The following is a 26,671-nucleotide window of genomic DNA, read 5'->3' as shown; positions in this document are numbered from 1 at the left end:
CGAAAATGAGACTGACGGTCAAGGGCAACAATTAATGCCCCCTTCACCTAGCAGTGGGGGCATAAAAAGACTGGACCAAATGTGCTTCATCTGAAGTATGTAGCATGTCATATTTGCAGATATTAGTGTTGCCTAGTCTTTAGTTTTCTATGTTGTGTCATCTGTACTATTATTTGTCTGTTTGTCTTTTTATTTATGGCCATTGCATTGTCAGTTTGTTTTCGATCTATGAGTTTGACTGTCCCTCTGGTACCTTTCGTCCCTCTTTTTTAACAATGATTGAAATCTAGCATTTCAAATTTGTACTTACAATTAACTTAACAAAGAATGGTAGCAGTTGTTCAAACAGTGGCAGGAATTCTTCATGATGAGTACCAAATATAGAATGTAATATGTCTGATACTTTACTCAGTATGTAGGTGTCTGCATCATCCTGTCAAAATAAAGTACAGAACTATACATTGCCATTTAAAGAATTCAAACCTGTCATTGGAACAGAAAGCATCAACAGACATCTACATTATTAAGTGTGGAACGGAGACATCTACATTATCAAGTGTGGAACGGAGACATCTACATTATCAAGTGTGGAACGGAGACATCTACGTTATCAAGTGTGGAACGGAGACATCTACATTATAAAGTGGGAGACATCTACGTTATCAAGTGTGGAACGGAGACATCTACGTTATCAAGTGTGGAACGGAGACATCTACGTTATTAAGTGTGGAACGGAGACATCTACGTTATTAAGTGTGGAACGGAGACATCTACGTTATTAAGTGTGGAATGGAGACATCTACATTATTAAGTGTGGAACAGAGACATCTACATTATTAAGTGTGGAACAGAGACCACAGTGATACTATAAACACAACTATGTAGTTTACACAAGTGAATATCACAGTACACAATATAAGCTTTCAAATCACGGGCTGGATAAAAAATGTTGAAAAATAAATAAAATTCAATTATTCAATTTTTAAGGATGTGAAGATAGGTCAAAAAGAATATATAAAATATTAATAAAATTTATGTCTGTTTACGGTTACAAGACCGACCCTATGACAGTTTATCCATAAATAAAATAGAAGTGAAGCTAAAGCTGGAAACACCTTTTGGTTTATACAAAAATGAAAGTAAGCATGTGGTCATTAGATCACTTTAATTTATTATCCAAATGGCAGCCTGCGTGGCTCAGCAGGCTGAGGAAGCAAGTGCTGTTGCTTTAAAGTTAAAAAAATGTGACCAGATAGTTCAAAATTATTTGATGCTCCCAAATCGATTGATTATTGGAACAGATGTTTTGAGTTGTACCACGAAAAACAGTTGGCCAAATCATACAAAGTTACACATGATACAGTGACCTGTAAAACTGACATTGCACAATCTGAAGGTTTCATTGTTGACCATTGGAGAAGTGGTTGATCAATTTAATGTTAAATACATAGAATTTATATGTGAAATGAAATGCAACAATTGTCCAGTATGTCCATATGTACAAGTCCAGGTTTTATTATCTTTCATCTTTTCTAACGTCTTCTAGTTTATATTGATTGTTCATACACCAGTACAGCATAGTGAAATTATTTCTGCCTATGCCATACATGTACATTTAACCTTTCTGCCTATGCCATACATGTACATTTAACCTTTCTGCCTATGCCATACATGTACATTTAACCTTTCTGCCTATGCCATACATGTACATTTAACCTTTCTGCCTATGCCATACATGTACATTTAACCTTTCTGCCTATGCCATACATGTACATTTAACCTTTCTGCCTATGCCATACATGTACATTTAACCTTTCTGCCTATGCCATACATGTACATTTAACCTTTCTGCCTATGCCAAACATGTACATTTAACCAACATTAAAAAGGACAAAACAGTTTATTAGAAGTTTTTATCAAAAAGAAAAATGAAAACAAATAATAAATGGAACTACCTACCTACCTATCCTATTATTCTAAAGGTTGTAACCTTAAACACACATTCATTTTTTTGGACTAAGCAATTAAGGTACTTTTCATTACAGAATCTTGGTTTGTATGGAAGTCGGTTCAAACACATATTTTCATGATTCTTAATGGATTCAAAATCAAATTTCCTGAACTATATAGTAAATAAGGATTCATTTATGAAATAAACACAGAACAGAAACTTGTGTGTTTCTTATATAAATGTAGGTGAAATTTTTTTAAAAATAGGTGCAATTCGGGTACCCTTGCATTATACATGCAAAACTCCTGAACTTGTCCTAATATAACTGTGCGACTGCGGCCTACATTAAAATATTGAATCTTTGTTCTCTCCTGACTGAACCATGAAAGTTTGTCTTGACCCAAAATATTTTACATGCATTTAAAATGATTTTTTTTTTTGAAACACATAAACATGCAAGAAAGAACTGTCTTGTATAAAATCAAGATTGTCCAAAATAAATCAACAACATTTGACACTTTTGGGTACAAATGCATAAATGTAGACCAATAATTGTCACATATTTACATACAAAAAATACAAATACTTCTGTTTTGACCCCACAACTAGCAGTGATCAGGGATCAAACGCTTAACCACACATTTAGGTGATGACAGTTACAAACGCTTAACCACACATTGAGGTGATGACGATTACAAACACTTAACCACACATCTAGGTGATGACAGTTACAAACACTTAACCACACATTTAGGTGATGTTACCTCCTCTAACAAGTCTTCCTCTAAATCTTCATCATAATCCTCATCTTTCCTCTTTTCTGAAAACATAGATCAGTGGACTAAAGATGGATAATTATCACAAAAGCATCTTTCTACTGACATTTATATTGGTATAATTTCTAATTAAGCAATTAATCTGCATGATTCTTAAATAACCAATTACTGAAGCAAAATATTTATCAAGATCAACTGTGTCTCTATTTGAAACACTCACACCCAGTACTGGTTTAAAAGATGAAGAAACAACAAACTCACCGTGTCTTTCTTCCTGCTTTTTGAAATGACTCTGCAGTTGTTTTTCCAGCAAAGAAATAACTAAGTTCATATTCTCTTGCGATAAACACCCTTTTCCCAACTTTTCTATGCACTGAAAAAACCAACCAACAGTACGTTTGAGTACAACAACAATAACACCAACACATAAATCTACATGTGTTTTCTACACGATGTTGTGTACAATAATACACTGTTTATAAAATGAAAATATTTCAATTGATTTGAAACTGCGATTCATTATTTGTGAATGTAAAAAAAAAAGGGGGGGGAAGATCTAAGATATTTGTTTCCAGGATAATTGAAGAAGTAAAACTCAATAAACTGAATACAATCTCTTATCTGGAAAATTCTGAAAGAGTTCAATAGATAGTTTAGATAGTTTTGCAATGGATCACCAATGGAAATTATCAAATAATCAAATTCAACTATATACAGAAATAGCAAGCAAGACAACCAAAGTTGTAATCTACATGCATTAGGATATTAGCTCTAAACAAATAATTTTTGAAAGATCTGCTTGGGCAAATTTCAGTAATCATCAGTCCTGTTTTTGGTGGGGTTTGTTTTGCTCAATTTTAAGTTTACAATGTATAATCTTTTTGTCTTTTTTTGTTGTTGTCATGGGGTTGTCAATTTTTTGTTGTTGTCATGGGGTTGTCAGTTTTTTGTTGTTGCCATGGGGTTGTCAGTTTTTTGTTGTTGCCATGGGGTTGTCAGTTTTTTGTTGTTGCCATGGGGTTGTCAGTTTTCTACTATTAGTTATGTTATCCTCCATATCTGTCAAGCTTATACAAGTTCATGACAAACAGCTAAAATATGTATTTTAATTTCACCTTGTACAAGGTGTACAGATGTTCAGGTAACATTGATATTTTAATCTGACCTACAGGTAATATTTGTATTCTAATCTGACCTTGTACAAGGCGTATAGATGTTCAGATAATATGTGTATCTTAATTTATCCTTGTACAAGGTGTACAGATGTTCAGGTAACATGTGTATTTTAATCTGACCTTGAACAAGGTGTACAGATGTTCAGGTATCATGTGTATTTTAATCTGACCTTGAACAAGGTGTACAGATGTTCTGGTAACATGTGTATTCTAATCTGACCCTGAACAAGGTGTACAGATGTTCAGGTAACATGTGTATTTTAATCTGACCCTGAACAAGGTGTACAGATGTTCAGGTAATGTGTATTTTAATCTGACCCTGAACAAGGTGTACAGATGTTAAGGTAACAGGTGTATTTTAATCTGACCCTGAACAAGGTGTACAGATGTTCAGGTAACAGGTGTATTTTAATCTGACCCTGAACAAGGTGTACAGATGATCAGGTAACAGGTGTATTTTAATCTGACCCTGAACAAGGTGTACAGATGTTCAGGTAACAGGTGTATTTTAATCTGACCCTGAACAAGGTGTACAGATGATCAGGTAACAGGTGTATTTTAATCTGACCCTGAACAAGGTGTACAGATGTTCAGGTAACATGTGTATTTTAATCTGACCTTGGATAGGTGTACAGATGTTCAGGTAACATGTGTATTTTTAATCTGACCCTGAACAAGGTGTACAGATGTTCAGGTAACAGGTGTATTTTAATCTCATCTTGGATAAGGCGTACAAATGTTCAGGTCACATGTGTATTTTAATCTCACCTTGGATAAGGCGTACAGATGTTCAGGTAGAACTGATTGTTCAGGTTCAATCTCTATGGCCTTTAACAGACTGGGACAGATGTAATTCCACATCTCTGCTACATACTGGTCTCCACGAATCTTAGCACAGTCTATTAAGAAGGGTAGACTTTCTGATGCTGCTATTCTAATGTCTTTTTCAAGGTTAAGAAAAAATTTTAAGGTCACATTACAGTTGAAACACTGATATATATTCACAGAATATAAACTGCAAAACAAATTAGTAAAAATAGACATTTTTTACTATTAATGTAAGATTAAAGAATTGAAATAGACTATGAAATGATTTTACATGCCAGTATTGTGACCTATCCTGTATAATTTCTGAGAATAATATTGGCCCAACAACATTGGTCAACACTGTAAGGATACCATCTTCAAAATAGAATTTCAACAAAGGAACCATTGTTCTGACGACTTCCTCTGCATACTCAGCAAAGCCTTCCTTCAGTTCTCTGGCATAACACACCAACATCTGACAGGCTGTTGTCTTCTCTTCTAAACCAGCTGTTCTGATACCAAAACTTTGCTGTAAATCAATGTAACAATATTTAAGAAAATGCCAATAGTCAGACAAACTTAGATTACCTTTTTTAATTCTGTTCATTTCATTTTATTTTTGGCAATTTTATTTATTTCACGATAATTGATAACAGTAAATAAGAAATTTTTGCAATGATTTTACTACTGCAAAAATGCTATTAGATAGATTTTGCAAAACTAAGACACTTCAAATTGAAAAAAAAATTTGATTATGTTTTATTTACTTGAATGGCAAAATTTTACCATAAAACACATGTAAAAGATAATCTTTCATCTTATCAAAATCTTCAGAAATATGCTGCTATTGAATTATTGTTTTTCCATAGTCTAACTTGCCAATAGCTTTTCCATATGCAGTGACCTTAACCACAAAACCTTTCTTTAGAACTTTGGCAACTGCACTGCGCAAATGCAACGGAAAAACAGTGATTAAAAGAATGTATACAAATGTGCATTGGAAGGTAAATAGTGTTAATTGATTCTGAAAGAACAATTTAATACACCAAATGATTTAACTGATATGTCAAAGTTCGATTAACAAATAGAAACACATAGAAATTATATTTAAAAACAAGAATGTGTCCATAGTGCACGGATGCCCCACTCGCACTATCATTTTCTATGTTCAGTGGACTGTGAAATTGGGGTCAAAACTCTAATTTGGTATTAAAATTAGAAAGATCATATCATAGGGAACATGTGTACTAAGTTTCAAGTTGATTGGACTTTATCAAAAACTACCTTGACCAAAAAATTTAGAGGGACAGTCGGACGAACTCACAGATTGAAAAAACAAAAAACATAATGCCCCTCTACTATTGTAGGTGGGACATAAAAACTAGAGGCTCTCAAGAGCCTGTGTCGCTCACCTGTATTTACTGATGCTTTGGAAATCATGTAAAATAAGGTTAAAATCATAATTAATAGTATTTGATATTAGATATTATAATGATATCTAAGATAATAACAAAAAACTGCAAAACTTTTGTTAAAAATTACTAACTCAGGGGCAGCAACCCAACAACGAGTTGTCGGATTCGTCTGAAATTTCAGGGCAGATAAATCTTAATCTGATGAACATTTTTGACACCTGTCAGATTTGCTCTAAATGCTTTAGTTTCAGAGATATAGACCAAAAACTGCATTTTACCCCTATGTTCTATTTTTAACCAAGTCGGCCATGATGGTTGGAAGGCGGGGTCATCGGACAAATTTTTGAAACTAGATACCCTAATAATGATTATGGCCAAGTATGGTTAAATTTGTCTCAGTAGTTTCAGAGGAGAAGATTTTTGTAAAAGATTACAAAAATTTACAAAAAATTGTTAAAAATTGACTATTAAGGGCAATAACTCCTAAAGGGATCGACTGACAATTTTGGTCATGTCAACTTATTTGTAGATCTTACTTTGCTGAACATTATTGCTGTTTACAGTTTATCTCTATCTATAATAATATTCAAGATAATAACCAAAAACTGCAAAATTTCCTTAAAATTACCAATTCAGGGGCAGCAACCCAACAACAGGTTGTCAGATTTGTCTGAAAATTTCAGGGCAGATAGATCTTGACCTGATAATCAGTTTTACCCTATGTCAGATTTACTCTAAATGCTTTGGTTTCAGAGATATAAGCCAAAATCTACATTTTACCCCTATGTTCTATTTTTAGCCATGGCGGCCATCTTGGTTGGTTGGCAGGGTCATCGGACACATTTTTTAAACTAAATACCCTAATGATGATTGTGGCCAAGTTTGGTTAAATTTGGCTCAGTGGTTTCAGAGGAGAAGATTTTTGTAAAAAGCTAACGACGACTGACGACGAAGACGACGGACGCCAAGTGATGAGAAAAGCTCACTTGGCCCTTTGGGCCAGGTGAGCTAAAAACATCACTATTGCATGTCTATTATCTCATTTATTTTTCACGTGCTCCAATACTCTGTGTTGATTGTTTATTAAGTTCGATAAACTTTGCAATAAAACACGAAAGTTAATAAGCAGGGCAAGTTTTTACTGAATGAAATATTTTTTGTCGATTATATGTTATGGATTTGTAAAAATTGTAAAAAATTGTACATAGACAACTTAGTTTAGTATATATACATGCACTGGTTCAATAATTTCCATAACATGACAATTTCAAGAAAATCATTGCATATGACTTTAAATTTTATTTGTATGCAGCATTTCCTGAATTACATGTAGAAATAATTCATAACTCATTTTTGTCCATTGTTTAACAATCACAAAAATAATTACTGAATTTACGATATATGTAATTTTTATTAACCCGTCCCCACAAAAAAAGAGCAAAATTTCTTTTCCCTTCCTGAAGCATTTTTTTTCTATCCAAAATGTTGCTGATAAAATAAATACTGCACCTGTTCTCCTACATTGACAAACTCCCAATCTGTATCACCTTGCATGTCTTTTATTTCATCACCTAAGAAAACAAGTATTTAAATCTTAAAAGTTTAATGTTGACTGCCAAAAAAAAAAGTCCATATATTAAAAATTCCAAGAAGTTTTGAAAAAGATATATATTGATGTCTGAAAAACTTTAAACTAAGGCTGTATCTTTATTTTAACTACAAAAAAAAACAAACTTACAAATACTACAAAAAATAAATGGGGAATGTGTCTATCGGACACAGATGATGCCCCAGCTTGCATATAACGTTATAAAGGGACAAACCTCAAGAACAGTAAAAGTGACGTTACCCAAATTTGAACTTGATCTGAGTTTTGTGGTAATCAGCATTGTGTATAAGTTTCATAACATTTGGTTGAGGTAAACTTAAGTTAGAGTACAGAAACGAAAAATTCAGCAAATTTTCTATTTGTAAAGGGGCATTACTCTAGAACGGTAAAAGTGACGCCACCAACATTCAAACTTGACCTGTGTTTTGTGGTAATAAGCATTGTGTATAAGATTGATTACATTTCGTTGAGGCAAATTTAACTTAGAGAACGGAAACAAAATATTCAGCAATTTTTCCATTTGTAAAGGGCATAACTCTAGAACGGTAAAAGTGACGCCACCTAAATTCAAACTTGATCTGTGTTTTGTGGTAATGGGCATTGTGTACAAGTTTCATAGCATTTGGTTGAGGCAAACTAAAGTTCGAGAATGGAAACCAATTTTGGGACGTACGGAGGTACAGACAGACAAGGGTAAAACTTAATGCTACGGCGAGGGCATAAAAAATCCATTTATCAGTAAAATACGGGAAAAAGAAATCAAAATTCTAATTTTTCTCTGGATATTATCTTTTCATAATGAAACAGTTTTTGTCCAAGTTTCATACAATTCCATGAAGGATTGACAAATTTATTGATGTCTGAAAACTTAAGTTTCACTTTAGCCACATTGGCTCACAGTCTTTCTTCAAATAAAAACTTTAGACAAAGCCAAGATTAGTGATATAACTTCATTATTAAGAGATTTTTTGTTACACAAAGGTAAAAATACTAGTCTTGTGACTTCCTAACAATAGTTGATCTCAGATGCAGCAATATATGATGTCTAATTATTGTTACTTACTGTCAAGCAATGCAACCTCTGGCTTGAGTGAGGCTGCTTTTAACACAGGTGGCATTACTAATGGCAAATATTGCTGGAATTCTTTACCAAGAATCTTACACATTCTAGCCCATGCTGATATCATGTATGAAATCTGAAATGAGAGAGTAGCTTGATTCTTAACTAGTTGAAGTTTGTCGTTTACCTTACTCTCCCAACCATCCATAAAATTTACTCCCCTTGAACATGTGGAAAGTCTACAACCATTATAAGACAACAAATAAAGATATAATAGTAAAGACAAAGGTCAGATACTATCTAGCAAAGGTCATTTTCATCAGATATCAAAGTATAAAGTTATCCATCATTCCAATGTCTTCACCTCTTCCAATACCTGCCAAGTCTGCAGGGACAAACTAAATTATCCTCATCAATAAAGTACAATGCACTGAAAAGTGGATGTATCTGATGAGTTAGTCCCAAATTGCCCAACGTTTGACAGCCTTTTTAGGACTTGCTGGGGATTTGGGACGTCAAGAGTTCAGACCATATAGAAAGCATGGAAATTATCACCAAGTACTTGTCTCGAAATTGTTAAACATTCACTTTCATTTGAATAGAAAATCATAATCTTTGGATTCCTTATTTATTTCACTCTAAGAATGTGTAACTTTTATTCAAAGTGATCTCAAAATCAATAGGAATATTATATGTGACCAAATGTTCAAGTATGGTAGCAGGCTGATATATAGTATTTAATCGATGGGTCAGTGGTCATCTGGAAACCAAGATGACAAATGGGTCAGTGGTTTCTGATTATTCATGTGAGATGTGATGGCAACAGACCACAATGGCCATATGTTAAAACCTTTCTAACCTTAAATCAATGAAGAGAATGGTCAGATACTATCTAGCAACATCAATGATTTCATCATTAATCAAAATGTTATGTATACATCACTCCATTTTATTCATTCACTACATCATGACAATCTGTTATCTATTTCCTAAATGTAAATTTACATGTAACTGCCTACAGATTAAATTGATACCTGTGGATCATCATCTTCCATTTCACTAAGGTCTGTTTGTGTCTTCAATAACATCTGCATCACATCACTGCAGTCCTGTAAAAACTGGAAAATAAATGTAAACATGATTACATCATATAATCACATCACTGCAGTCCTGTAAAAATTGGAAAATAAATGTAAACATGATTACATCATATAATCCCATCACAGCAGTCCTCTAAAAACTGGAAAATAAATGTAAACATGATTACATCATATAATCACATCACAGCAGTCCTCTAAAAACTGGAAAATAAATGTAAACATGATTACATCATATAATCACATCACTAACAGTTCAGTAAAAAAAGAAATAAGTATATAATAGTGAAGACAAAGGTCAGATACTATCTAGCAAAGGTCATTTTCATCAGATATCAAAGTTTTAAGTTATCCATCATTCCAATGTCTTCACCTAATCATCTGTCAATACCTGCCAGGGAATGCCTTGTATGTGACAAACCTTTCTGTAGTGATGAATAATCATACCAAGTTACATTTCCACAAAGTTAGAGAGTGGAAAGGATTTGTGACTGACCAATGCAACTATGTACATACAAGCATATTACTATAGACCTTATGCAGATAAATCAGCTGGGTCCTAATAACTTTGTTCAATGCACATTTCTGTAGTTTTTATAGTCGAGCCTGCAAATTTTGTCGCAGAAAGCTCAACATAGGGATAGTGATCCGGCGACAGCGGCGTTAGCTAACTTTTTGAAAGCTTTATATCTTAGAAGGTGGAAGACCTGGATGCTTCATACTTTGTATATAGATGCCTTATGTTATGAAGTTTCCGTCTGTCATATGTCCATTGTCCTTGACCTCATTTTCATGGTTCAGTGACTACTTGGAAAAAAAGTTAAGATTTTTTTGTAATGTTAATTTCTCTCTTATTATGAGTAATAGGATAACTATATTTAGTATGTGCGTACCTTGCAAGGTCCTTGTGCCTGTCAAACAGTTTTCATCTGACCTCGACCTCATTCCATGGATCAGTGAAAAAGGTTAAGTTTTCGAGTTCAAGTCCATATCTCAGATACTATAAGCAATAGGTCTACTATATTTGGTGTATGGAATGATTGTAAGGTGTACATGTCCAACTGGCAGGTGTCATCTGACCTTGACCTCATTTTCATGGTTCAGTGGTTAAAGTTAAGTCTTTGTGTTTTGGTATTTTTTTCTAATACTATATGCAATAGATCAACTATATTTGGTGTATGGAAATATTTTACTATGTACATGTCAGTCTGGCAGGTTTTATTTGACCTTGAGCTCATTTTCATGGTTCATTGGTCAATGTTAAGTTTTCATATTTAAGTTTGTTTCTTAGATACTATAAGCAATATATGTCAACTATATTTAATGCATAGATTGATTGTAAGGTGTACATGTCTGTCTGGCATGGTTCACCTGACCTTGACCTCATTTTCAAGGTTCATTGGTCAATGTTAAGTTTTCCAGGTTAAGTTCTTTTTCTAAGAAACTATAAGCAATAGGTCAACTATATTTGGTGTATGGAATGATTGTAAGGTGTACATGTTTTTCCAGTTTGGTTTATCTGACCTTGACCTCATTTTCTTGGATCATGTTAAGTTAATGTGATACTTGTAGTAAAGCTTTATATTTAGGACTATCAACATAAAATCAATGGTCAGTAAAGCAGGCGAGACATTTCAGCGTGTGCACTCTTTTTGTTTCCTTTCTGGTGACAGACCTTCTAGTAGTCAATAAAAACCAAGTTAAGTGTCATTACTGAACTCCAAGAGATTTTAAAGTTAGAGAGCGGAAATTATTTTTGTATATATGCATAGGGGTGACTAAATTTAATCTGCAGGGTTTCAATTACTATGTTCTATGCACAATTCTGAATTATTTTTTAATCCCTCAAAGTGTCAAAAGTTAGTTGAAGATCTATAAAAACAAATTAATACACTTGACAGCTTTGCAATGCAATATACCTTTCATCTGCCTACACTTAAAAAATGGAAAAATGTGTCATGTAACACATAATTTGGTTGCAGTAACTATGTCATTGAACATACCTTTTCTTTCCCTACAGCTAATCCTATAAGACTGATACATTCTATGGTTTTCCCTCGTAACAGTCTCATTTCTTTAGTAACAGCGTTCTGCATGATATATTTGAGACATGGCATGAATCTATCGTAATACTGTGTAAATTTCTCCTCGACCGTATCAGCTACAGATGCTAAGGCTGTTACCACTTGTTCCAACACTAACTTCACACCTTTCTCTAATAACTATGGAAGAAACATTTACAAATAGACACATAATGATGAAAAAATTTATATAAATTTACACAAGAAATAACAAAATGGATGTAGTCAATGTGTTCTTATGTAGTGTGGAAGTTTTTCATTTTCTTTTCAAAAATCCCCAACAAAGACCTTTAAGCTTGAAAATTTGGCTTGTAACTTCTGCCTCTTACCTTAAATTGTTTTTGTTTTTAACTTTTGATTGTTTTTTGTAGAGATAATATTTAGCATATATAGAATTTCTAACATTAATTGTTTTCTATTCAAGATATCAGGCATCAGGGGATGGCACTCTTAAATCACATCATTTAGAGGCTGCTCAAAACGCACACAAAAAACCACAAAAGACGTAAAGTGATCAACATAATGTCTTCATCAATTAACAAGTGTCTTTGTCATGTCTAGCGCAAGCATTTCTTAAATTCTCAATGATTTGTGTATATTGGAAAATCATCAGTAAAGACAAAGGTCAGATACTATCTAGCAAAGGTCTTTTTCATGAGATATCAAAGGACAATAGTTATACATCATCCCAATATCTTAACTGCTATGTAGAATTACTCTCATTAACAATTCCAAATCATTCCAATGTCTTTACTGCTATGTAGAATTACTCTCGTTAACAATTCCAAATCATTCCAATGTCTTTACTGCTATGTAGAATTACTCTCGTTAACAATTCCAAATCATTCCAATGTCTTAACTGCTATGTAGAATTACTCTCGTTAACAATTCCAAATCATTCCAATGTCTTAACTGCTATGTAGAATTACTCTCATTAACAATTCCAAATCATTCCAATGTCTTAACTGCTATGTAGAATTACTCTCGTTAACAATTCCAAATCATTCCAATGTCTTTACTGCTATGTAGAATTACTCTCGTTAACAATTCCAAATCATTCCAATGTCTTAACTGCTATGTAGAATTACTCTCGTTAACAATTCCAAATCATTCCAATGTCTTAACTGCTATGTAGAATTACTCTCGTTAACAATTCCAAATCATTCCAATGTCTTAACTGCTATGTAGAATTACTCTCGTTAACAATTCCAAATCATTCCAATGTCTTTACTGCTATGTAGAATTACTCTCGTTAACAATTCCAAATCATTCCAATGTCTTAACTGCTATGTAGAATTACTCTCGTTAACAATTCCAAATCATTCCAATGTCTTTACTGCTATGTAGAATTACTCTCGTTAACAATTCCAAATCATTCCAATGTCTTAACTGCTATGTAGAATTACTCTCGTTAACAATTCCAAATCATCCCAATGTCTTAACTGCTATGTAGAATTACTCTCGTTAACAATTCCAAATCATTCCAATGTCTTTACTGTTATGTAGAATTACTCTCGTTAACAATTCCAAATCATTCCAATGTCTTAACTGCTATGTAGAATTACTCTCGTTAACAATTCCAAATCATCCCAATGTCTTTACTGCTATGTAGAATTACTCTCGTTAACAATTCCAAATCATTCCAATGTCTTTACTGCTATGTAGAATTACTCTCGTTAACAATTCCAAATCATTCCAATGTCTTAACTGCTATGTAGAATTACTCTCGCTAACAATTCCAAATCATTCCAATGTCTTTACTGCTATGTAGAATTACTCTCGTTAACAATTCCAAATCATTCCAATGTCTTAACTGCTATGTAGAATTACTCTCGTTAACAATTCCAAATCATTCCAATGTCTTTACTGCTATGTAGAATTACTCTCGTTAACAATTCCAAATCATTCCAATGTCTTAACTGCTATGTAGAATTACTCTCGTTAACAATTCCAAATCATTCCAATGTCTTTACTGCTATGTAGAATTACTCTCGTTAACAATTCCAAATCATTCCAATGTCTTAACTGCTATGTAGAATTACTCTCGTTAACAATTCCAAATCATCCCAATGTCTTAACTGCTATGTAGAATTACTCTCGTTAACAATTCCAAATCATTCCAATGTCTTTACTGTTATGTAGAATTACTCTCGTTAACAATTCCAAATCATTCCAATGTCTTAACTGCTATGTAGAATTACTCTCGTTAACAATTCCAAATCATCCCAATGTCTTTACTGCTATGTAGAATTACTCTCGTTAACAATTCCAAATCATTCCAATGTCTTTACTGCTATGTAGAATTACTCTCGTTAACAATTCCAAATCATTCCAATGTCTTAACTGCTATGTAGAATTACTCTCGCTAACAATTCCAAATCATTCCAATGTCTTAACTGCTATGTAGAATTACTCTCGTTAACAATTCCAAATCATTCCAATGTCTTTACTGCTATGTAGAATTACTCTCGTTAACAATTCCAAATCATTCCAATGTCTTTACTGCTATGTAGAATTACTCTCGTTAACAATTCCAAATCATTCCAATGTCTTTACTGCTATGTAGAATTACTCTCGTTAACAATTCCAAATCATTCCAATGTCTTTACTGCTATGTAGAATTACTCTCGTTAACAATTCCAAATCATCCCAATGTCTTAACTGCTATGTAGAATTACTCTCGCTAACAATTCCAAATCATTCCAATGTCTTTACTGCTATGTAGAATTACTCTCATTAACAATTCCAAATCATTCCAATGTCTTAACTGCTATGTAGAATTACTCTCGTTAACAATTCCAAATCATTCCAATGTCTTTACTGCTATGTAGAATTACTCTCGTTAACAATTCCAAATCATTCCAATGTCTTAACTGCTATGTAGAATTACTCTCGTTAACAATTCCAAATCATCCCAATGTCTTAACTGCTATGTAGAATTACTCGCTATTACAATTTATTTTAGGCAATGACATGTGTGCTCATATTTCAGAGGACAATATAGTGACTGACTCCTAGGTCAGCAGGTCAGGGTATTTTTTTACTTATTTTTTTGTAGACTAAATCTGGAAAAATATTATGTTCTCCCAAAGTCCAATTCTGATTTTCACTACAAATCTGTAAGCATGTACAATGATACCTTTACAATTTCCTATGTTGTGACAGATTATCACTCTTTAATTTGATAAAATACAAGTAGAAATAGGATTCATAATCTACTCTCATGATATAAAATGCTATCTCTTAATAAATCTTTGCAAGGCAATAGAAAGGTTTAGGATCTGTGATCGAACATAGGGTCAGACAGATATATATATTATAAAAAAAATTTTTTTATTCTTACCTCTTTAAATTTACTACTAAGAACTTGTTCCATTTTATTTAAAATGACATCTAAATATTGAGATAGTACAATTTTGGGACATTCCTCAGCAAAGTTTACCAGTGCTGCAGCTCCATGGGACTGTACTCGTGGATTACCATTGTCATCCATAATTTGTAATAATTCTGGAACAACCTGAAATATATGAAAACTCAACGAAATTCTAGTTCACCCTCAATTAAAGTGTAGTCCATTAATAGTAATAGTTCTTGTCCAAAAAAAAAAACATGTTGGGTTTGAGGGAATTCTGCTATAATCTGAAATGCACATGTTTTCAATAATTCTGATACATTAAAAACAAGAAATGATTGTAACAGGATGCTGTTACGAAGTCTCCCAAACGAAGCTCCCATAATTCGTAAATCCCAGGGTCGCCTGACATTGGGCAACGTCCAGTGAAAATTGGTTTGGTCCAGTAAAGTTATATGCATTAGTGATGCCTGGGGACTAACCTTGTATATCATTCAAATCATCTTGGCATGACAAACCAGAATATATATGGTTTAGGGGTGGGGATCTCGACCATTTACAAGATACTAGAACATTGGGGGTTGGGAGGAACCCCTGGGGACTGGCCCTATACGTCATTCAAATGTTCATTACATGACGAACAGGAATATATATGGTTTAGGGGTGGGGATCTCAACCATTTACAAGATATTAGAACATTGGGGGTGGGGGGAACCCCTGGGGTCTGACCGTATACGTCATTCAAATGTTCGAGACATGACAAATAGGAATATATATGGTTTAGGGGTGGGGATCTCAACCATTTACAAGATATTAGAACTTTTTCAAATGGCAGGGGGTCAGGATGACCCCTGGGGACTAACCCTGTATATCATTCAAACCATCTTAGCATGAAAAACCAGAATATATATGGTTTAGGGGTGGGGATCTTGACCACTTACAAGATATTAAAACTTTCTTAAATGGCAGGGGGTGGGGGTGACCCCTGGGGACTAACCCTGTATTTCATTTGATGTGCTTTATCATGACAAACCAGAATATATATGGTTTAGGGGTGGGGATCTCAACCATTTACAAGATATTAGAAACTTTCTCAAATGGCAGGGGGTCGGGATGACCCCTTTAGGACTAACCCTGTATATCATTCAAACCATCTTAGCATGACAAACCAGAATATATATGGTTTAGGGGTGGGGATCTTGACCACTTACAAGATATTAAAACTTTCTTAAATGGCAGGGGGTGGGGGTGACCCCTGGGGACTAACCCTGTATAACATTTGATGTGCTTTATCATGACAAACCAGAATATATATGGTTTAGGGGTTGGGATCTCGACCATTTACAAGATATTAGAACTTTCTCAAATGGCAGGGGGTCGGAATGACCCCTGGGGACTAACCCTGTATATCATTCAAACCATCTTAGCATGACAAACCAGAATATATATGGTTTAGGGGTGGGGATCTTGACCACTTAGAAGATATTAGAACTTTCTTAAATGGCAGGGGGTGGGGGTGACCCCTGGGGACTAACCCTGTATTACATTTGATGTGCTTTATCATGACAAACCAGAATATATATGGTTTAGGGGTGGGGATCTCGACCATTTACAAGATATAAGAACTTTCTCAAATGGCAGGGGGTCGGGATGACCCCTGGGGACTAACCCTGTATATCATTCAAACCATCTTAGCATGACAAACCAGAATATATATGGTTTAGGGGTGGGGATCTTTACCACTTACAAGGTATTAGAACTTTCTTAAATGGCAGGGGGTGGGGGTGACCCCTGGGGACTAACCCTGTATTTCATTTAATGGGCTTTATCATTTAGAACATTTTCAATTAAAAAGATTGTGTCTATCACAAACGGTTTTCAATTTATAATCATTTGAAAATTTAAAAAAATAAAATCCCATAGGGTTCTATAGTAAAACCCTCTTTTCTTTTTGCCCCTCAAAGTACCCCTTTATAAACCCCATTGCAAAAACAAAACCCTGATTGCACCACTAGACATGTTAGTCTAACATATTGTGAAACCCTAAGTTAATCTGACAAGCGGTTTTGGAGAACGGGTGGAAGAAGAAGAAGAAGAATAATAATAATAAGAACTGAGCAAAAACAATAAGTCTTCCCAAACTTCGTTTGGGAGACTTAAATATCTGTATACATTGTTATTATTCTGTTAAAACTTGAAACACGTGTTAACTTATATCACATCTGAAATAAAGCCTGTCTCAGGTTGCTGTCTGCCATATTTTTTAGTCTATTGATGTAATATAAATGCCAATGGTTTTTTCTTTTGAATTGTTTCACATTTTGTCATGCCAGACCTTCTTAGGCTTACTATACTTATGGGATTTGCTCATTGTTGAAAGCCATACAATGACCTTTAACTATTCACATCTTAGTGCTTTGGTATTAATGGATAAATATCACATTGGCAATCCCACCATATCTCACATCATACAAATCTAAGAACTTAAGTGTGATCCATGAATGTAAAGTAACTGTTGTACAACCTAAAACGCAAGAATTTAATCACAGTAACAAAACTCTCAGAACTAATCACTTTATGGAAATCAGTCATTCCATTAACTTATATCTTGAAATCTTTCCTTCCTTCAACTAATATTTGGCAATTTTTCATTCTTCAAATAATATTTTGAAATCTTTCCTGCCTTCGACTAATATTTGGAAATCTTTCCTTCCTTCAACTAATATTTAGAAATATTTTCTTCCTTTAATTGATAATTTAAAATCTTTCATTCCTTCAACTAATATTTTGAAATCTTTCATTTCTTCAACTTATATTTTGAAATCTTTCCTTCCTTTCAAAACTAATATTTAGAAACAAGTTATGAATGTCTGCAGACCAATTGATTAGTTGAAATAAATGTCATTTTAGAGTGTGAATAACTTACCCTGTTATGGTACTTCTTTTGAAATAAGGGACCAAAATCTCTACACAGCTGTCCAATAGCATTACATCCAGCATATCTTACTCGTGGGTGCTGGAAGAATCAAAGCACGAAAGCGCTGTAAAGGCAGTTAATTACAGGTTGTGTGTATTTTTAGTCCAGTTATATAATTATCTTGCATAGTACAGTGTACTTATCAGAGGTGGCTTTCAGTATTTAAGATTTAGAGTTCTCTAATGATATTGAATAAGTTTTATGAATGTCATATTCTGAGCACTATATGAAGGCGATTGTTCTCACTTGTTTATGAACTAGTGCATTATGTCCAGTTTGTACCTTTTTTATCTATGTTTATAGTCAAATTAGTTATCAAAGGTACCAGGATTATAATTTAATATGCCAGACGTGTGTTTCGTCTACATAAGACTCATCAGTGACGTTCAGATCAAAATAGTAACAAAGCCAAACAAGTACAAAGTTGAAGAGCATTAAGGACCCAAAATTCTAAAAAGTTGTGCCAAATACGGCTAAGGTAATCTATTCCTTGGATAAGAAAATCCTTAGTTTTTTCATTGGCAATCATAACACATCTCCTTATTTATATAATGATCTATATTCAACGACCTCAGGTACAAAAAAAATGTATGTAACTAAACTATGATGGGAAACCTTTGACTTCTTTCTTTATATAAACTTTTGATTTGGTACCATAGAACTATGTAGAGTAAATGTACATTGCAACATGTCAACTCTTTCAACTCCAAGCAAAATTATATTTCCAAGCATAAAGTAATTTATGAATGAAATAAAATGCTCCGCTGGGGCGCAGCTTGATACGACCACAGAGGTCGAACCCTGAACAGTTGGGGCAAGTATGAACACAACATTCAAGCTTGATTCAGCACTGAATTTGGATTGTAATTCAATATTTGACACAGCATAGGTTTCTGACACAGAATGAAAGTGGTCTAATATACTTAAAAAAATTTAATTTACCTATTCAAACCATATCATTATTATTTGCTTTTATATATAAATCAGAAATAACCAATTTAAAATGGAAATTTTAAAGAAAAAAAAGGAAAAAGAATCCCCCCAAATTTTTTGAACCCCCTTATGATTCATCACCCCAAAACTCAATCCCAGCCTTCCCTTTGTGGTATGGTACCTTGCAGTACAATTTCAGAGAGATCCATACACTTGAACACATGTTATTGTCTGGAAACTAGAAAAATGCTTGTTTTTTGGCCCCTTTTTGGTCCCAAATTCCTAAACATTTAGGGCAATTACCCCCAAACTCAAACCCAGCTTTCCCTTTGTGATATGGAACCTTGTAGTACAATTTCATAAAGATCCATACTCTTACACACAAGTTATTGCCATGAAACTAGAAAAATGCTTGTTTTTTGCCCCTTTTTGGCCCCTTATTCCTAAAATTTGGAGGCAATTACCCCCAAAATCAATCCCAGCATTCCCTTTGTGATATGGAACCATGTGATACAATGTCAGAGAGATCCATAGACTTACACACAAGTTATTGTCATGAAACTAGAAAAATGCGTTTTTTGCCCCTTTTTGGCCCCTAATTCCTAAAATTTGGAGGCAATTACCCCCAAAATCAATCCCAGCATTCCCTTTGTGGTATGGTACCTTGCAGTACAATTTCAGAGAGATCCATACACTTGAACACAAGTTATTGTCTGGAAACTAGAAAAATGCTTATTTTTGGCCCCTTATTCCTAAACTTTTTGGGCAATTACCCCCAAACTCAATTCCAGCTTTCCCTTTGTGATATGGAACCTTGTAGTACAATTTCATAAAGATCCATACACTTGAACACAAGTTATTGCCATGAAACTAGAAAAATGCTTGTTTTTTGCCCCTTTTTGGCCCCTAATTCCTAAAATTTGTAGGCAATTACCCCCAAATTCAATCCCAGCATTCCCTTTGTGATATGGAACCTTTCGATACAATGTCAGAGAGATCCATAGACTTGCACACAAGTTATTGTCATGAAACTAGAAAAAATGCTTGTTTTTTGCCCCTTTTTGGCCCCTAATTCCTAAAATTTGGAGGCAATTACCCCAAAAATCAATCCCAGCATTCCCTTTGTGATATGGAACCTTGTGGTACAATGTCAGAGAGATCCATACACTTACACACAAGTTATGTCTGGAAGTTACAAAAATGCTTATTTTTGGCCCCTAATTCCTTAACTGTTGGTACCTTAACCCCCAAAATCAATCCCCACTTTCCTTTTGTGGTATTGAACCTTATTTTAAAATTTCATTGAGATCCATACACTTAAACTAAAGTTAGAGTGCGAAAACTAATGTGTCTTCGGACGACGCCGCCAACGTCATACCAATATACGACCACAAAATTTTTTTTGCGGTCGTATAAAAAGGAGTTCTTAATTAAGAAATAAACTGATTCGCTGAGCGCAGCTGGATACACCCGCAGAGGTACTACCCTGAACAGCTGGGGCAAAAATGGACACAATATTCAAGCTTGATACAGGTCTGAATTTGGATTGTAATTAAATATTTGACATATTATAGTTTCTGAATAAATGTAGTCAATGAACTTGAAATTGGTTATATGAAATGAATTTATATTCAATTAAAGATTTCTTGCTGTTGTGCAATACACTGTGCTGTTGTGCAATACTTAATAAATCTGTTGCCAGACTATAAACAAATAAAGTTCAATTTCTTCTCAATGTCATATTTGAAATTTATGAAAATCAATAGGGAGATTACATCAATAGCTATAAATAATTCACCAAAGTTTCATGAGAACTGCTTAAAGCATTTTTGAGTTGTTGTCCAAAAACTGGAAAATCCCCCCTTTTTTAATGAATAAAACCCCATAACTCAGAAATGTAAAATATAAAATTTATAAAATTCTAAAGGGAGCTTACGGATTGATAATTTAGTCTTAGATGCAAGATTTTTTTATCAGTTGTTAGTGGCTTTGAACTAGCTGTCAGTAACTACGAGTACTCTCAGATTTGTACTTAGTGTCTTTTTGTTGTTTGGATGTACAACTACCCGACCACGTCCACTTGTATTTGTATTTATCCATCTGATGAGTTTAGCCTCTTTCAACTGATTTTTATAGTTCTTTCTTATATTGTACTGTTACACCACTGTCCCAGGTTAGGGGAAGGGTTGGGATCCCGCTAACATGTTTAAGCCCGCCACATTCTGTATGTACATGTATGTGCCTGTCCCAAGTCAGGAGCCTATAAAAGTGTAATTCAGTGGTTGTCGTTTGTTTATGTGTTGCATATTTGTTATATTTGTTCATTTTTTTACATAAAATAGGCCGTTAGTTTTCTTGTTTGAATTGTTTTACATTGTCATTTCTGGGCCTTTTATAGCTGACTGTGCGGTATGGGCTTTGCTCATTGTTGAAGGCCGTACTGTGACCTATAGCTGTTAATTTCTGTGTCATTTGGTCTCTTGTGCATGTGTGGAGAGTTGTCTCATTGGCAATCATACCACATCTCCTTTTTTATATTTACATCAACAGGTATAAAAAATTCACCAAAGTCAAGGTGAGACAACAAAACTTAGTTGTAAGATCTCTGAAATTTTTTACAGGGTACGAGTTTTTCTCATTGTTGGAGATTGTACGGTGACAGTAACACCTGTAACTGCTTAAACCCATTTCTTATGCACTTTAGTTTGATAAACTCACTGAATATCATACCACATCTCCTTATTTTTATATGCATTACAATTTACATGTGCATGTAATTGTAAATATATATATATATCAGAACAAAATTCATTGCGTCACTTTTATTTATGCATCCTTTGGCACAATACAAGTTCTAAAATTACACAACATAAAACAACTAAATGTTATTTCAGATGAAAGTTTTGTTTCAGTTCCATTCATAGGATTTATTAGAATTTTGTATGTTTTGCCAAGTCCAATAATTTGCTCTATGTGACATAGAGACATAGTTGACTAAACCACCAGGTGTCGAACATTCAAGAATTTTCAGTGTTTCTGTTTTTATTTGATGAAAAGGTTGCCTGAGCTCTAGGAGCTTTAGGTTTTATCACGGGATATTCTGTGCTGTCAATAATAATCCAAGTCGTAGGAAACTTTAATTTGAAGTTGGATGGTGAAAAATACCTGACTAAACCACTAGATGGCCAAGTGTTAGCCTCACACCACTGTTTAGACATAAAAACAATCCATGTATACACAATATTCTTAACACTAGATTCAATCTAGAATCTAGACAGTTCAAAGTTGGTTGTATGATGCCTCAATTTCATCAAAGTCATAAAAAAACTGATTTTCAACTGACACCCTATCAATTTGAAAATATATGTATCTCAAACAATGTGCTGCTGGACCAAGTGTGGTCAAAACAAATAAAAATTTAGTATACAACTCTAAACCGGTATAAAAATGCATGGCTGTGTCACGTGTCTTCATTTCAAAATTCTCTGTTAAAAACATAGGCATTGATGGTGTTTGCGTAATTCCATCTGTGAAGCTCAACATAAGCTCGGCAGTTGGTGGTGGACAGTCATAAATCCTTTCTGCAGTATGAATGACTTCTTCAGGAAAACCAACTTTACAATCAAAACTTTCCTCTAGATTTCTACTACAATATTCATCAAGTTTAGTTCTTTTGTTTTCACAGGAAACTGCCCTGATTTTTCTTTTTGCGGACGATTCAGTCTCTTGCTTGGTCCAGGAAAATAGGCTGGGAATTGCAGTAGACTTAAGTCTCTGTATGGTGGGTTTGCGCCCTGAAAAAGGTTATAAAACATTAGTTTTTTTATAATTAAATGAACTTCCATTAGCAATGTATACTTTGTACTACCTGGCGAAATATTAACTAGATTTATTCATTACAATCTGGATAAAACGAATTCTAGTCACTTCGGCATCTGGCTAAATCGGCACCTGGTCAAATCGGCACCCGGTATAGTCAATTCGGCACCTAGTCAAATCAGGAAATTGTTAATTCGGCACCCATGATTATTATTATTATGTTTTGCAAGTAAACTATTGAAGAGTCAGTTTTTCCATATTTTTAGAGATATTTTTGCTCGAGGTGTCAACGTATATTTGTCATGCAAAACAGATGTCCATCGGAAACTTTATTAACAATGCCATATTATCTGCTCCTACTGGAACTTATATTATAAAGGAACTTCAATTTCACGACAACTGTACATTGCTAGTAAACATACAAAGTTGGTGCCAGCGTTATTCATTTTGTATAAGTAGACAGGAAATGCAGAAAAAAAAACAATTTAAATTACAATGATTAAATTTGTTTTTGTCCTCATATGTGGATTAGACAATAGCTTGGGTAATGGCCTCTTTGTTTATTGGTAATCTAAGTTATTTTGATTATAAAACTTTAAGAACAACCTGAAAATGGTTAAAACAACAAACGGGTTATTCCATATTATTTTTTTTAATGATACCCATTCAAACTTAGTTAATTAGTTGATTCTAACTGTTTAATTACATGCACTGATTTAACGATGAAGGAAATGTATCTTTTTAATTAACCTCTGCAATCGTACGTTTTTCAAAAAAAAATAATAATAAAAAAGCCGAAAAACTATTCTCTCCATATGATACCTCAAATAAAAAGGAAAGAGAAAAAGTTAACTACATTGACCAACCAAATGCCGAAATGACTTTAAATAGGTGCTGATTTGACCGATGCCGATTTGACCAGGTGCCGATTTGACTTTTTCTATAGGTGCCGAATTGACCAGGTGCCGATTTAACTTGTACCCGGATAAAACTATGTTTGCCTGATTCAATGTATGTTATGTAAATCTAAAGGACAAACAATGAGAGACTTATGCAACAAACGTACATTGTTTGTACCTAAATAACTATAATATAGATGAGAGCATGTCATTGTTTTGTTCCTGTTAACATTGTCATTGATATTTTTCAAGAAAGTCTATGAGGCATAGCTTATGCATTCCTGTCATTACTTCATTAGCATAATTACTGCTAAAATAATTCTCAGTATGATATACCTCTCGTAAGAAATCATTTTAATTGTAGCAATCACCAAAAAATCTCAAACAGATCACATTTGTAAATTTTTGATTAAAAATGAATAATTATTGAAGAATCAAACAGATCACATTGAATCGTAATCCAAAAAATTACGACGTCTTGAATTAACCACCCCCTTTTATTCTAAAACGATAATTGCGGTTGTAAACAGACTTTGGTTTATTCGCATGGCGATTACATATATAACTATATATTTCACAAAGAAAATAGAGTTTTACCATGAATAGTTTCCTGCACGTAGTCTTTTTCAGTAAAACGTGCCTTGCAAAAAACAGCTGATTGAGATGGACTCCACGATATCATCGTGTTCTCGTCCAATCTGCGTATGGGCCATGGCGTTGATCCAACTTTTCCTTCTTTTTAAGTCATTTGGAAATGCATGTCCTCCTCTTAAATGACATCCAGGTACACAACAACAAGTACTTGGCATCGTTAATCAAAAATATAACTGAAATAGTTGCACAGTGCAGAAACCGGAAGAAGAGGAACAGAATCCGCTACCACGGCGCCACCTATTCAGGAACGATAATTTGCTACTTTATATAACTGCGAAAATAACGTTAGACGGGTTCACGTGCATAAACAGAAATGCGCTTTAAATTGTATAATATAATTCATGTTCAGTCGACCTTTAATTATTATATCAACGACTGAAATGATTTATAAACATCTAGATTGCAGATAACACTCGAAATTAACCCGAGCTCTTTCCACACGGAATTCAATAATTCTAGTTTGTCAATCGGTTGACGGCTTATAATGCAAAATACTAATAAATCAAAAATTTTTCAAACTAACAAAACACAATGATCGTTTCTCTATTTCCCAATGTAAATGAAATGAAACAAAAAACATTTTATATCGCAATAAGAAGAGGAGAGAATTCAACATTTCCGGATCTACTTGGAGTCTAATGACCCCCCACGTAGATAAGTTGGATATCGCGGAAGGAAGGATTAACCCGGCAACTAGAAAGGCATTAAAGCACTGCCTTTAAAAAACAAAAGTTAAGTTTTCCTTTGATAGATCTTATTTGCATTGTAGCTTTTTTTTAATTAAGAAAAATGGTTGAGAAGATTTCAGTAGGATCAGACCAACCTTGAAAAAAAACGTCTTGTTTCCACTTTTACCACCCATCTCACTGTTGGTTAAAACCAAATAAATTTTGAAAATTTTCACATATTCAGACTGTTGGCTGAAATTATTTCAGACAAGTTCTCTACAATTATACAGAAAATGACTAATGACTGGTATTGAAGTCAACTAAAATTATCTTTGTTCAAAATTCTAGTTAACTTTTGATATTTTTTTTCAAAGTTTAAAAAAAATTGCTTATAAGAACAGAATCTCTTTTCTTGAAATGTTTGAGCCTTATTTAAATTCGTAACAAACATATCACTTACTGGATCTTTAAGGAATGGTAAAACAGCATCCAGTATATTATTGAGCATTCCTTCCATCTGCTGGTGACAGCCTTCAGCACAGGCAGAAATAGCCATCAAAGCAGCATGTCTGTATCTCCAGTCACCTGTCAAAATAAAGTAAACATATGTATCTCCAGTCACCTGTCAAAATAAAGTAAACCTAATGTGTCTCTGGTGACAGCCTTCAGCACAGGCATAAATAACCATCAAAGCAGCATGTCTATATCTCCAGTCACCTGTCAAAATAAAGTAAACCTAATGTGTCTCTGGTGACAGCCTTCAGCACAGGCAGAAATAGCCATCAAAGCAGCAGGTCTATATCTCCAGTCACCTGTCATAATAAAGTAAACCTATGAGTCTCCAATCACCTGTCAAAATAAAGTAAACCTATGTGTCTCCAGTCACCTGTCAAAATAAAGTAAATCTATACATCTCCAGTTACCTGTCAAAATAAATTAAACCTATGTGTCTCTAATCACATGTCAAAATAAGGTAAACCTATGTGTCTCCAATCACATGCCAAAATAAAGTAAACCTATGTTTCTCTAGTCACCTGTCAAAATAAAGTAAACCTATGTGGCTCGTATCACCTGTCAAAATTAACATGTTCTTTACCTATGTGTCTCTAGTCACCTATCAAAATATACTAAACCTGTGTGTCTCTAGTCACCTGTCAAAATAAACTAAACCTACGTGTCTCTAGTCACCTGTCAAAATAAACTAAACCTGTGTGTCTCTAGTTACCTGTCAAAATAAACTAAACCTACGTGTCTCCAATCACCTGTCAAAATTAACATGTTCTTAACTTTTGTGTCTCCAGTCACCTGTCAAAAAAAAACATGTACTAAATCTAGGTGTCTCCAGTCACCTGTCAAAATAAACATGTAACCTATGTGTCTCCAGTCACCTGTCAAAAT

The 26,671-nt window shown here is 34.0% G+C and overlaps 1 protein-coding gene and 1 long non-coding RNA gene across 6 annotated transcripts in view; both read right to left on the bottom strand.

Moving 5' to 3' along the window:
• The window catches only part of LOC127737254 (importin-5-like), a 63,837-nt gene that overhangs the window by 10,673 nt on the left and 26,493 nt on the right, over positions 1–26,671 (bottom strand). For all 5 annotated transcript variants that reach the window (XM_052247798.1, XM_052247800.1, XM_052247801.1 and 2 more), the window contains 12 exons: positions 25,734–25,858; positions 18,250–18,339; positions 15,315–15,488; positions 11,894–12,112; positions 9,828–9,911; positions 8,797–8,929; positions 7,634–7,695; positions 5,082–5,238; positions 4,671–4,843; positions 2,989–3,100; positions 2,716–2,771; positions 311–433 (listed from right to left, as the gene is read on the bottom strand). In XM_052247798.1, coding sequence (XP_052103758.1) covers positions 311–433; positions 2,716–2,771; positions 2,989–3,100; positions 4,671–4,843; positions 5,082–5,238; positions 7,634–7,695; positions 8,797–8,929; positions 9,828–9,911; positions 11,894–12,112; positions 15,315–15,488; positions 18,250–18,339; positions 25,734–25,858 — 1,508 coding nt within the window. The remainder of the gene's footprint in view (positions 1–310; positions 434–2,715; positions 2,772–2,988; positions 3,101–4,670; positions 4,844–5,081; positions 5,239–7,633; positions 7,696–8,796; positions 8,930–9,827; positions 9,912–11,893; positions 12,113–15,314; positions 15,489–18,249; positions 18,340–25,733; positions 25,859–26,671) is intronic.
• Positions 22,041–24,794, bottom strand: LOC127737268 (uncharacterized). The gene is made up of 2 exons (XR_007999328.1): positions 24,549–24,794; positions 22,041–23,027 (listed from the first exon to the last, which is right to left on the bottom strand). It is a non-coding gene; the product is annotated as an uncharacterized LOC127737268 (long non-coding RNA).

Source organism: Mytilus californianus, unplaced genomic scaffold, assembly GCF_021869535.1.
Source record: "Mytilus californianus isolate M0D057914Y unplaced genomic scaffold, xbMytCali1.0.p SCAF_4, whole genome shotgun sequence".
Taxonomy (NCBI): domain Eukaryota; kingdom Metazoa; phylum Mollusca; class Bivalvia; order Mytilida; family Mytilidae; genus Mytilus; species Mytilus californianus.
This window is presented reverse-complemented; position numbering and strand designations above follow the sequence as displayed.